The following is a 13504-nucleotide window of genomic DNA, read 5'->3' as shown; positions in this document are numbered from 1 at the left end:
ATTATTATTTTTCCCAGAGTAATTTAGCAAATTGTAATCTGGCTTTTTTTGTTGATTCTGGCTAGTTGATTTACCCATGTTGTCACAAGGAAGCAGTGTGTTTGAGGTTTTCCCTAAATACTGTTCAACAGTTGTGCCTCCAATTAACTCAAATGTTGTCAATTAGCCAATCAGAAACTTCCAAAACCTTGACACCATCATCTGAGCTTCTTCAAAGGCATAATAATCTTATTGTATGTTAACTTGACCTTCAAGAAAAGTTATATCAATTTCTCAAAAAATATCTCTCATTATTCTGCTATTAAGCATAACAGAAACAAATTTGATAATCCTAACTTACCTAAAAGAAAAAAAAAAGTTTAGTCACATTAACATTTGCCTTTTTTAAATGGTTATGTGCCTTTTTATAGTGTATGTTAACTTCTGGTTTCAACTGTATACATAAATTTAAATTAAACTTTCATTTTGGATGCGTTTAATCGCTATTCATTTATGTCCAGCACTACTAAATTTATTTGTTTATTTTAGGTATGTTTAGTTTTGGCTCAACAACACATAGTGACCTCTCAAGCCATCACATGCAGTGTCTATTCAGTGCTTTTTTTGTAGAAGTGATTTAATGTGTGTTTTGTGCTTTTGTTGGAAAATTGATTGCAAATGGCATCCTTATTTGAAGCTTACAAAACCGAGCAAGACATATTTTATTTGCTGTGTTTTTGTTTCATACTCAAGCTGAGCCAAGATGAAGCCACCACTTTCTACGATGAACTGAACCACCACATTTTTGAGTTGGTTTCCAGCTCAGATGTGAATGAGAAAAAAGGCGGTATCCTTGCCATAGGTGAGCATGAAAATCACTTTATATATATATATATATATATATATATATATATATATATATATATATATATATATATATATATATATATATATATATATATATATATATATATATATTTATTTAATTTTTTTAGTTTAACTTTTTTTTTATTGATACATATCAGCAGTGGCGTTTCTAGTTTAAATGGCACCGTGGGCGAACCCCCCCAAATACATTCCATCCCCTTAGTAATAAAGACGCTATGTGGTTTACTTCATATATATTTTATATATATTTATACACATTTAAATATATATATAAAAAAAATTATATATATATATATATATATATATATATATATATATATATATATATTAAATACATTTAAATATATTTCTTTATTTTTAATAAACAACAATTTATTTATATTATTTTAAACAATTACAATTATTATTATTATACAACTATTATTCTAAATAAATAACAAATCAATCCTAAATGTAAATGAAAACAATGTAACTGCAGAGATATGCTAAGATCACTTTTAAATCTTCTGCATGAATATTAAACTTGATAACTATTGAATACAAAAGATATGTTTTATAGCATTATCTGTTGTTTTAGACCCGACTCATGGTCGAGAATGAATGTTATTAAGTGTCATCATCTCTCCTTTCTGCTTCATAGCCATGCTCAAAAAAAGATCATTATCATATAATAACTTATAATAATAGCTTTGTTGACTTGCAAAACTAGCTGCGTGCCGGCACCGCTGTTACTCTGGTTTCACAGCACATGAGCGGCGTGTTTTTTATTGGCGTGCATGTAAACAACTAGGATTCACACCATGAGCAGGAGCAGTGCGTGAGGCACGCGGGAACTGTTTTCTGCATACATACGTCAATTTGTTTTGACCAGCGTTGTTTCAGTTGCAAATAGACAATAATAAACTTGCACGTGCAAAAGATGCAAAATGTGAATAACCCCTAACGTCTTTATTCTGGGATTACCACCCCAAATGAATTCACTTGCATAAAGTAAATTGTATTCTAAAGCTTTACTAGGCCACATTTGATTGAAACTGGGGCACTTTTTTTTGCACCATCTTCATGTGCCACCCCCAGCAAGATGCCGCCCTCGGGGACCGTCCATAATGCCCATGCCTAAATCCGCCACTGCGTATCAGTTACAGTATCAAATATTAACAATAATCAGTAAGACATCAACTGTTCCAATCTATAGTAGAAAACAAAATTAATTCATATTTTCTTTTTCTCTAAACCAAACAGTATATAATTGCACCCAAAAGAATATTTAGGGCAAAACACAAAATGTATAATAATAATAATAATATTAATAAGATAAATAAAGTAACATTATAAATAAAACTAACACATATTCGGCTATACAGCAATACAGAAAAAATATATGTATACAGTTAAAGTCAGAATTATTAGCCCCCCCATTTGAATTTTTTTTCTTTTTTAAATATTTCCCTAATGATGTTTAACAGAGCAAGGAAAGTTTTACAGTAGGTCTGATAATGTTTTTTTCGTCTGGAGAAAGTCTTATTTGTTTTATTTTGGCTAAAATAAAAGCAGTTTTTAATTTTTTTAAACCTATTTTATTTTTTTAAACCTATTTATTATTAGCCTCTTTAAGCTATATTTTCATTTGATAGTCTACAGAACAAGCCATCATTATACAAAAACTTGCCTAATTACCCTAACATGCTTAGTTAACCTAAATAACCTAGTTAATCCTTTAAATGTCCCTTTAAGCTGTACAGAAGTGTCTTAAAAATATCTAGTCAAATATTATTTACTGTCATAATGGAAAAGATAAAATCAATCAGTTTTTAGAGATGAGTTATTAAACTATTATGTTTAGAAATTTGTTGGAAAAATCTGCCCTCCGTTAAACAGAAATCGGGGGGAAAAAACCGGGGGGATAATAATTCAGGGGGGCTAATAATTCTGACTTCAACTGTAAATATTTTGTTATTTATATTGTAATAGAATATGTAAACTGAAGCGGTAATATTACGTGTGACCATTAAATAGCATGGATTGAAATGTGTTTTCTTTAGCTAATGTGTAATATGCATCTATCCAGTGAGCCTGATTGGAGTGGAGGGAGGAAATGCCACCCGTATCAGCCGCTTTGCCAACTATTTGCGGAACCTGCTTCCGTCCAGTGACTCAGTGGTCATGGAGATGGCCTCTAAAGCCATGGGTCACCTGTCCATGGCGGGAGACACCTTCACTGCAGAGTATGTGGAGTTTGAGGTGAAGAGAGCTCTGGAGTGGCTGGGAGCAGACAGGAATGAAGGCAGACGACATGCAGCGGTGCGTAGATCATATTACTATTTAGGATGCTTTCACACCTACACTTTTTTTTCGGAACGTATCTTGTTTGCCCAGTTAGCGCGGTTCGATTGGCATATGTGAACAGGGCAATCGCACTCTGTTCCGCGCCAAAGTAATCGCTCCGAGATCGCTTGAATTAGGTGGTCTCGGCTCGATTGAAACGAACCCTGGAGCGGTTCGATTGCAGTGAGAAAGCGATCCGATCCGAGCGCGGTTATATCACAGTGTTTTGTGCATATGTAATAGGCTTACGGCTATATGAAGAGAGAGTTATGAGTAGGGCAGGAAGTTTCGCGAGTCTTCGGATGCCCGCAAACACAAACGAACTGCTCCAAGAGCAAAGAGCAACAATGTAACAATTGTAATCTCTGTTTCGGAACAACTGAATCGATTCACAGGTGTGAAAGCACCCTTAGTTGACAACTAAATTGCCCGTTATACACTATTATCAACCTTAATACACTTTTTTTTAACCAGTCTCACTGTTATGCTGAGATAAAAACCTTATTATAAAACTTTAATGTCTGAAGACAATTTTCTAACCCATTTTAAGGAGAGACAATGCCATTTTATGAAGTAGAAGTTGAAATTATTCATGACCAGAAGCACAAAACCAGTCATAAATGTCATATTATTATTGTATTATTGTTATTGTAAATAAATTATATAAACATTTGCATATCAGTCAATAATATTACTGAAATTAATATGAATAAAAATTAATCTACACACAATTTAATAAGTAAATAGATAAGACTCAATGATGGGCTAAAAACTCTGCCCACTAATCGCATACAAGAGCTTGTATTTACATAATTTATGTATACTGTGTCTCATATGTAAATATAAATAACAAATAACTTAAATGTGTACACACACATACATTATACGCATTACCTGACAAAAGTCTTGTCATCGATTCCAGTTGTAAGAGCAACAAATAATAACTTGACTTCTGGTTGATCATTTGTAAAAGTATCAGAAGGTAGATTTTTCAGATGAATCATCTATTGAACTGCATCCCAATCATCACAAATACTGCAGAAGACCTATTGAAACCCACACGGACACATGATTCTCACAGAAATCAGTCAAGTTTGGGGATGAAAAAAATCATGGTTTGGGGTTACATTTAGTATGGGGGCATGGGAGAGATCTGCAGAGTGGATGGCAACATCAACAGCCTGAGATATCAATACATTTGTGCTGCCCATTACATTACAAACCACAGGAGAGGGCAAACTCTTCAGCAGGATAGCGCTCCTTCTAATACTTCAGTCTCCACATCAAAGTTCCTGAAAGCAAAAAAGGTCAAGGTGCAAGGTGGCCAACCCAGTCACCAGACATGAACATTATTGAGGATGTCTAGGGTAAGATAATGGAGGAGGCATTGAAGATGAATCCAAAGAATCTTGATGAACTCTGGGAGTCCTGCAAGAACGCTTTCTTTGTCATTCTAGAAGACTTTATTAATAAGTTCTTTAAGTCATTGGAGATATGTGTGGATGCAGTCCTCCAAGCTCATATTCTGTCCTGTACATCATTTCTGTTAAGTGACAAGACTTCACAGCAAAGTCAGACATTACTGTCCAAATAAATAATTAAAAATCAAGGCTTAATTATATTTTATTTTAGTAAAATAAGCGTAATCTAGAGGGCTTTGCCTTTCATATAAGCCACTTCTGATACCAAATAATCAACTACAAATCAAGTTATTATTTGTTTTACCTAAAACTTGGATAGGCGACAAGACTTTTGTCAGGTAGTGTAGAAACACACAACACATGGATGTGTGTATTTATATATACATATATAGCACACACACACACACAAAAATACTCTTTATTTAGTTGGTGAGTAGACACAATCAATCATTTAACAGTCCTACATTTTTGGTGTCTTTTAGCTTCCTGAACATGCCATCTTGTTGCTCTCTTCAGTGAATTGACCCCATTCGACATTTGTTTGTATTTTTGTTTTTTAGGTGCTGGTGTTACGAGAACTGGCTGTCAGCGCACCTACATTCTTTTTCCAGCAGGTGCAGCCATTCTTTGATAACATTTTTTATGCAGTGTGGGACTCCAAACAGGCCATTCGTGAGGGCGCAGTATCTGCTCTCAGAGCTTGTTTGATCCTTACCACTCAGAGAGAGACCAAAGAGATGCAGAAACCACAGTGGTACAAGGTGAGGATCAACACACACCTAACCGTCTTCAGGTAAAAGCGTATGGTCATTCACACGTTCTTTGTGTTTTGTTGTCATAAACAGCAAACATTTGAGGAAGCCGAGAAGGGTTTTGATGAGACTCTGGCGAAAGAGAAAGGGATGAATAAGGATGATCGTGTACATGGAGCTCTACTGATTCTCAATGAGCTAGTGCGAATAAGCAGTATGGAGGGAGAGGTATGACATGTGGTTTCTTTTCTTATTCTTTTGTCTTGCTTCTAATCTGTTGGTCATTTTTGTTTGTTTATTTGCTCATTAGCTATTTGTTTAGTAAAAGCTTTTTTTTTGCTTGTTCATTTCCTCTTCTTCTTTGTCCCTTTGCTAACACTTTACTTGAAGTGAGTGTTCATAAGACTGTCATAAAACATTTATAACACATCATGAATTTGAATGAGATTTTATATATATATATATTAGGGATATATATATATATATATATATATATATATATATATATATATATATATATATATATATATATATATCACGGTATGGTATTTATTGAATCATTTACAGGAAAAAAAAATTTTATGAAAATACTCCAAAAAAGTGCCAAAAGTGTCAATGACATACAAATTAGTCATCTATCTGTAAGCTTTGAAACAGGAACTTCAATTTTAATAACAAAAAAATATTAAACCATGTAAAACAATTAAGTTTCAATTTAGTATTGTTGAAAACTCATCACATTCAACAATTAATCACTCACTCACTTAGATAGAGATGAGTTTAAAGGAAAATTATCATATAAATATAATCTGGTAAAAGCTAGTATCTCTGGGTATTTACAATGTCCCCTGCAACAGAAAAAAACCCTCTCATTTGGGACTGAGGTTTCTGGGACAGAGAGATATGACTTGGCCCAGGTTGACAGCAGTGGGTAACGTTGTGCATTGTCTTTCCCCCACTTGAGAAGACAAACCATGAGTGAGATAGAGATCTCATGTCTGCATCAATCTGAACAGTGTGCTGTGTTTCTGCAGTCCCCATGACTGATTATCAGTCCTATTCCCCAACTTGCAGGCACGTGCACACACAGTGCTCAACCTGTGCAGTGCACATGCCCTTTTTAGTCTTGGATAGAAAGTTCCCTTCCAAAATGATCAAAAGTGCCCCCGCGACGCGACATACCCTCTGTCCCCGCTTTACAGTACGCGCGCGACAACACAGCTGATAAGAACTCGCGCGACAACACCGCTATTCAGTACGCGCGCGACAACACAGCTGATAAGTACTCGCGCGACAACACCACTATTCAGTACGCGCGCGGCGACAACACCCAGCTCTTTTTCATCCCCGCTTCTAGCAGCACACTCCATTTCCGCATTACTGGATCTGTAGCGACAACAGACCGCAAGGGATTATGGCCAAGCCTGGGCTGATGGGAATTGTAGTTTCCGGTACCTCCCGTTCGCTTCATTCACCTGAGCAAATTTTCTCAGAAGACCTATAGTTTTACCGAGTCATGCGACTTTGGTAATATCGAAAAAAATTAATATTGCGGTATGACGGTATTTACAATACCGTTACATCCCTAATATATATATATATATATATATATATATATATATATATATAGAGAGAGAGAGAGAGAGAGAGAGAGAGAGAGAGAGAGAGAGAGAGAGGTATATAGAGGGCAGTTAGAGGTGTGAACCTACACTGGTCTCACGGTTTAGTTTGGTTACAATTATCAAGCCATTGATTCGGTTCAATTCTATATCTGGGTGCATTGACACTGCTTTCCATACAGAGTTTTATATTTTCTTCACAGCACAGCAATTCTTGTATTAAAATGCATAAATATATTTATATATTATTTGTAATACAATTTTGTCCTTTAATACAAACAGTCAACAAGAATTGCTGTGCTGTGAAGAAAATATAAAACTGTTTATGGAAAGTATCATCAGTGCACCGTGATGCACCGAGATATCGAATTGAACCAAATCGATGCCGTCATAATCATAAGCGAAACTTGAGACCAGTGTAGGTTCACACCTCTAGTACATAATAACCGGTTATGATTATTACTGAAGCGATACTAAATTGTCCACGTCTGGATCGCAGTGCATCGAAGAAACAATTAATTTTGACACCCCTGATATATATGATTATATACATATATATACATTTTTAATACAATATATATATTATATTATATTATAATAAAATATATTTTAATATTAAAATATTAAATATATATATATTTTTTACAACTGTCATGGACCCTTTTCACAAACCTGTTATGACGTGTTAAATGGTCTTCAGAATCTTAAATCCTTTAGCTTTTTTGTAAATTAAAAAAAACAAAAAGAAAATTAACATTTATATGTATTATATGAGAGGGGTTCTAATGCAGTGTCTATGGGACAGAACAGTAGATTTGACTTTATTCTCTCCTCTGGCTGCAGTCATCAGTCTCCCACAATTTCTTTCTTTTCTTGAAAGTCTTTATAACCTTGTTGTGGAGTTTTTCTTTTATCACTTGAGCAAATAAGATTGGTAAAAAAATAATTGTTGTATTCTCCTATTCACTACACTTTAAGTTCTCCCATCTGTGAAGACTTCCGCTACTGAGAAACCCGGAAATGTTAAAAGGGTCTATAAAGTTTCTTTTGCGTTACGCCATTTCAAATGCAAAGATGAAATTTGAGATGTTTTTGTTATGACAACTTGACATAAATAAGTGCATCACAACCTGTCTCCTGACATTGTCAAACCTCACCATTTGTCATAAACATGATTGCCATGCGGCCATTATTACTGTGTCATGAATTTTATATACATTTCATATAATCATTAATATTTTTCTTGACCTCAACTACAGTGGTACTAATATAATTTTATCATTAAAATGTCGTTAGTATTAATGAGGATGTTAGTAAATTATCTAACAGAATATAGGCTGTTTTGACATGACATCATTGATGACGTGCAAAATTCAGATGGAGAGGAGTAAGTGCTTTTCCTACATGGGAATCGCTGTGAGAACATCAAAATGTTTGTTTTTTGTTGTTTATAATTGGTTAAATTGGCAAAAAAAATAGCCTCATGTTTATGACCGATTTATGACGAGTTATGTTTTTATTGTAATGACAAGTTGTCATGACAAATTCAAAGACAAGTTCTGAGGTATTTGGTTATGTCAGGCTGTCATAAAGAAAATGTCATCTTTGCATTTAATAAGACTGAATGACACTTAACAACAGTTGTCATAAGCCTGCTTAAAATCTCTTTTATATTCAAGACATGTCATGTTTATAAATGTATCAACACCCCGTTCAACTAAAGTGTAAAAGGAACACACTAAAAGTAAAAAAAAAATGTTTTTTTAAAGTAATTTTACAAGCCTTGAACCAATTTTTAATTCATTCAGCAGATTTCTTGTTTAGACTGAGCATAAGAAGTTGAATTGAATTTGACAATTAGCATTTCGTTTAAAAGCTAAATAAAAAAAACGTGTTTTGATAATTTTACTAGTTATTAACAGTAGTTACATCTTGTAATAATGAAATTAAAAATGACTATTTTATAGGCCAATATTACTAGAAACTATACACTCATTCTGGTAGATCTGCTGAATGCATTCCAATATGGTTTAAGTCAACTTTTTAACTCTAGGAGACGGGTAAAATGAGCAAAACATGGCGAAGTATTCCTTTAATGTTCATTTTTACTTGTTTTTATTTGTTTCCTCTTTGTTTATTTAAAGGATTAGTTCACCCAAAATGAAGTTCCAATCCCATGAGACCTTTGTTTATCTTCAGAACACAAATTAAGATATTTTAGATGAATTGAGAGAGCTCTCTGACTCCCTCCCCCCTCCCATAGACAGCAATGATCCAGAGACAAAGTTCAGAAAAGAAACCAAAAAACATTGTCAGAACATTCAATGCGACTTAAATAGTTAATCTTTATTATGATTATATACAAATCTCCAAGAACATTTTTTGTGTTAAAAAAAAAAAAAAACGGTAAAAAGATCAAGATCAGGGTGGGCGTTTACTATGGGCAATACGGCACTTGTGTGTTGCGCTGCTGACTCTAACGCCTTATTGGGGCTTCATTGTCAAGGCTTGATGGAGTGCATGTCATGGGGCTGATACGATTGTCATAGCAGCGTCAGCCAATGAAATTATTCCAATTCCAATAATTTGCAGACCAGCAATTGGCTGCTGTCTAACCTGGGGTATTTGCATAAAGCGATCTGATTGGCTGACGATTCTGTTCGCGATTGAAAAGTTGAAAAATTTCCAACTTCTGCAGAGAGCAACGCTGCTGAAGCGGTGTCGACGGATTAATTATTCAATTCAGCAAATATTGACGTCACCTATGGGAATGAGAAGCGTTGACGGCCCATGTGAATGGAGTGTAATGGGAATATGTTGTATTGCCTGTAGTAAATGTGCACCCCAGCGAAAAAGAAAACATTGGTTAACAGTTTTTATGGTTTTTGTGATGCACAAAAGTTTTGTCAGAGCTTCGTACGATTACAGTTGAACCACTGAAGTCACATGGAATGTTTTGACAAAGATGAACAAAGGTCTCGGGGTTAGAACAACATGACTGGAATAACATTGGCATCCTTAGTTTACTTTAACTTTATAAAATTAAATAATTAAATATGAATTATTTTTGCTACTTTTCTTGAAGCGTATGAGAGAGGAGATGGAGGAGATCACGCAGCAGCAGTTGGTTCATGATAAGTACTGTAAGGAGTTGATGGGTTTCAGCACTAAGCCTCGTCACATCACGCCCTTCACCAGTTTTCAGTCCGTTCAGCCGCAGCAGTCTAACGCTCTGCTGGGGCTGCTGGGTTACAGCACACCTCAGGGCTTCTTAAGTTTTGGAGCTGCACCTGTTCCCTCGAAAAGCACACTGGTGGAGAGCCGCTACTGCAGAGAACTGATGGAGGAGCGCTTTGACCAGGTATGTTTATGTAGACACAGATAAACATAGGCTCAATTATGATTATATCTGACAGAAAGAGAGGCATTTAGTTGTATTTTGTGATTTCAACTGTAAATATTAGCCCTCCTGTGAATTCTTTTTCAAATATTTCCCAAATAACGTTAAACAGAGTAAGGAATTTTTACAGTATGTCCGATAATATTTTTTTCTTCTGGAAAAAGTCTTATTTGTTTTATTTCGGCTAGGATAAAAGCAGTTTTGAATATTTTTGAAAAACATTTTAGGGGTCAATATTATAAGCCCCTATATATTTTTTTCCAATTATTCAATGATTTACCTAATTACCCTACCTTTAAATTGCACTTTAAGCAGGATACTAGTGTCTTAAAAATATCTAGTAAAAATATGTACTGTCATCAGGGCAAAGACAAAAGAAACAGTTATTAGAAATGAGTTAATAAAACTCTTATGTTTAGAAACGTGTTGTAAAAATACATATTAAATGGGGGTAAATCATTCTGACCTCAACTATATATAAAAATGCTGGCTGCAATTACTATTGACCTTTGCATAAACAGATGAGCTTAATAAAGTTTATTGTTGTTCTTTCATTCTCGAATAATCACAGTAAGATATGAGTGATATGACACGGTGCATAAAAGTGCATTAAACTCTTATAGTGAGCCGTTTACATGTGTTTGTTGCCTCATTACAAATTTAGTCTCCATATTTATTTATCTATTTTTTTAAGCATTTTTTTCTCTTTTTCATTTAATGTACAGGTAGGAGTAAAAAAATAACTATTTTAAAGTTATTTCTAAAGTCAAGTACTTCAGAAATTAAAATATAGTTATAATTCTCAATCTTTATTCAAATGAATGGAACTCTTGCTAAACATGAGCCAAGATCAAGTCTGTGAAAATAAATTTGCATTGTTTACTCTTCTTAACAAAAATCGAAATTTCCATTTATATTAATATTATGAAAATGGTGGTGATAATTCTAAAATTGGGATTTATAAATGAAAATATGCACACATTTTCTAATATCACTGCTTTGCTGTTCTATCAGGTGTGCCGTTGGGTGCTGAAATACAGGACCAGTAAGAATCCTCTAATCCAGATGACAATCTTAAACCTACTGCCTCGACTTGCTGCCTTCCAGCCTCACACTTTCACTGGTAATCCACCAAATTGTGATCACCTCTCAACTTTAAGCTATTTCAATAATTGTTTTTTATTTTAAAGGTGCCGTAGGGTGCATTGTTATAATATGCTAAATTGTTCTGTGATATGTACATAGTAGGAATGTGGCTTAGGTAAGTTCAAATCTCCTGAAATAGTTTTAAAAGCTATTTTAAAGAATAAAAAACGCATGATTTTGACCAATGGTCTCAAACTCAATTCCTGGAGGGCCACAGCTTCGCACAGTTTAGCTCCAACCACCTCCCGCTTAATAGTCTGTAGTAGTCTTGAACACCTTAATTAGTTGGATCAGCTGTGTTTGATTAGGATTGAAGCAAAACTGTGCAGAGCTGCGGCCTTCCAGGAATCGATTTTGAGACCTATGGGTTTAACCACATTCGGAATCGTCATGATTATGAATGAGCTCTGCTCTGATGCTCTACAGTGTCGGTGTCTGCTTAAACCAGGGGTTGCCCACACTCTGTCCTGAAGGGCTGGTGTTCTGGAGCTCCAACCCTAATCAAACACACATGTACCATCTAATCAAGCTTTTAATTGGTTTACTAGAAACTTCCAGGCATGTGTGTTAGAGCAAGTTGGAGCTTAGATCAGCAGGACACGGGCCCTCCAGGACTGACTTTGGACACCCCTGGCTTAAACGCAGCGTGATGTTGTCTGAAATACACCCATGTAAAATAGTCATAATTCATATGTCAAAGAATATTTGAACAAACTGATCAGATTTCCCATTAAATGACATTGTTTTCACCTGAAGTGTTGAAGTGGAACATATTAAGAGTGAGTCTGCTTCTCCATTATGGCTCCTGAATTATGTGCAGGCCCACATGGAATCCAGCATGGAAAACCACAGATTTACGCAGATTTTTAGCCGATCATCGAGTCTGTTTATTTACTAGTGTAAATGTGTGTAAATTTCTATATATATATATTTTTTATTAATTTCATTAATGTTAAAGACTAATATAAACATGTTCATATGATTTATTTACAATACAGTTTGTAAAGTAATATGTTTTGTCTTTTAGTAAATATATTATATAAGATATAATATATTTATATACAATATATTTAATATATAAAATATATTATATATTATATATACTTGTTTTGTTTACCAAATAAGTGGATATAATTGTATGTTGCATTGTAAGCATTAAATAAATTATAATATATTTTTAATATATTAAGTTTTTAGTTATGATACTCCTAAAAATCATTCCATTCAAATCTGAAGATTTTTTTTCGGCAAAATTCTGCACAGAAATAGCAAAAATTGTCCTAGCCCTAGTTATGTGTTCTGAATAAAATTTAAATTGTAATTATACATGACAAAAGAGACAGACAGGGATTAGTTTAGCTGATTTGTTTTATGTGTAACATATATGAAAACATAGTCAGTAATTAATATTAACCTCTGCATAAACAGATGAGTTTTAAAAGTTTAGTTCTTTCATTCACAGTTTACATGTGTTTTTTGCCTCATTACTAACATACCCCCAAATTTCACAATATACATGTTAAACTAACAAAACGTACATTTAAAATGTATGCCTCTTCTGGGTGGCGTTGAATAAATGTACAATCTGTACATCCTGCATTTAGCATTATGACGAGCTGTTAGCTGATTGAATGCATAGCTGCCTTTTTCACAGAAAGCTCATTTACTTTTTCTGCATCTCTTCTTTTCAAAATAAGAGTCCCACATACACTAATCCAAACTTAGATGAGCTTAAAAATAAAGGAAACAAATACATTTGTTGTGATCTCAATAGGAAACATTTTGGCCAATGAAACATAGTGTGCAGTATCCGTAACAGTTGTTTTTTTGTTCAGATTGGCCTGCTTTTCACTGCAAATTCAGCATTTTCTAAGTATATCCAGATTTTCATTCTATGGCATCTTTAAGGACATCCTATGCACATTAAACAACATATTATTTTGTTTTGATTGTTTGATTTCATCCTATGTACAT

The 13504-nt window shown here is 34.2% G+C and overlaps 1 protein-coding gene across 1 annotated transcript in view; it reads left to right on the top strand.

Annotated features, from left to right (window-relative positions):
• mtor (mechanistic target of rapamycin kinase) overlaps positions 1-13504 on the top strand; it is a 244731-nt gene that overhangs the window by 5780 nt on the left and 225447 nt on the right. The window contains exons 3-8 of the mRNA NM_001077211.3: positions 733-841; positions 2936-3168; positions 5174-5374; positions 5459-5593; positions 10070-10345; positions 11399-11507. Of these exons, the coding sequence (NP_001070679.3) occupies positions 733-841; positions 2936-3168; positions 5174-5374; positions 5459-5593; positions 10070-10345; positions 11399-11507 (1063 nt within the window). The remainder of the gene's footprint in view (positions 1-732; positions 842-2935; positions 3169-5173; positions 5375-5458; positions 5594-10069; positions 10346-11398; positions 11508-13504) is intronic.

Source organism: Danio rerio, chromosome 8, assembly GCF_049306965.1.
Source record: "Danio rerio strain Tuebingen ecotype United States chromosome 8, GRCz12tu, whole genome shotgun sequence".
In the NCBI taxonomy this organism is placed as follows: Eukaryota; Metazoa; Chordata; class Actinopteri; order Cypriniformes; family Danionidae; genus Danio; species Danio rerio.
The sequence above is the reverse complement of the archived record's forward strand: the minus strand, read 5'-3'. Positions and strand labels throughout refer to the sequence as shown.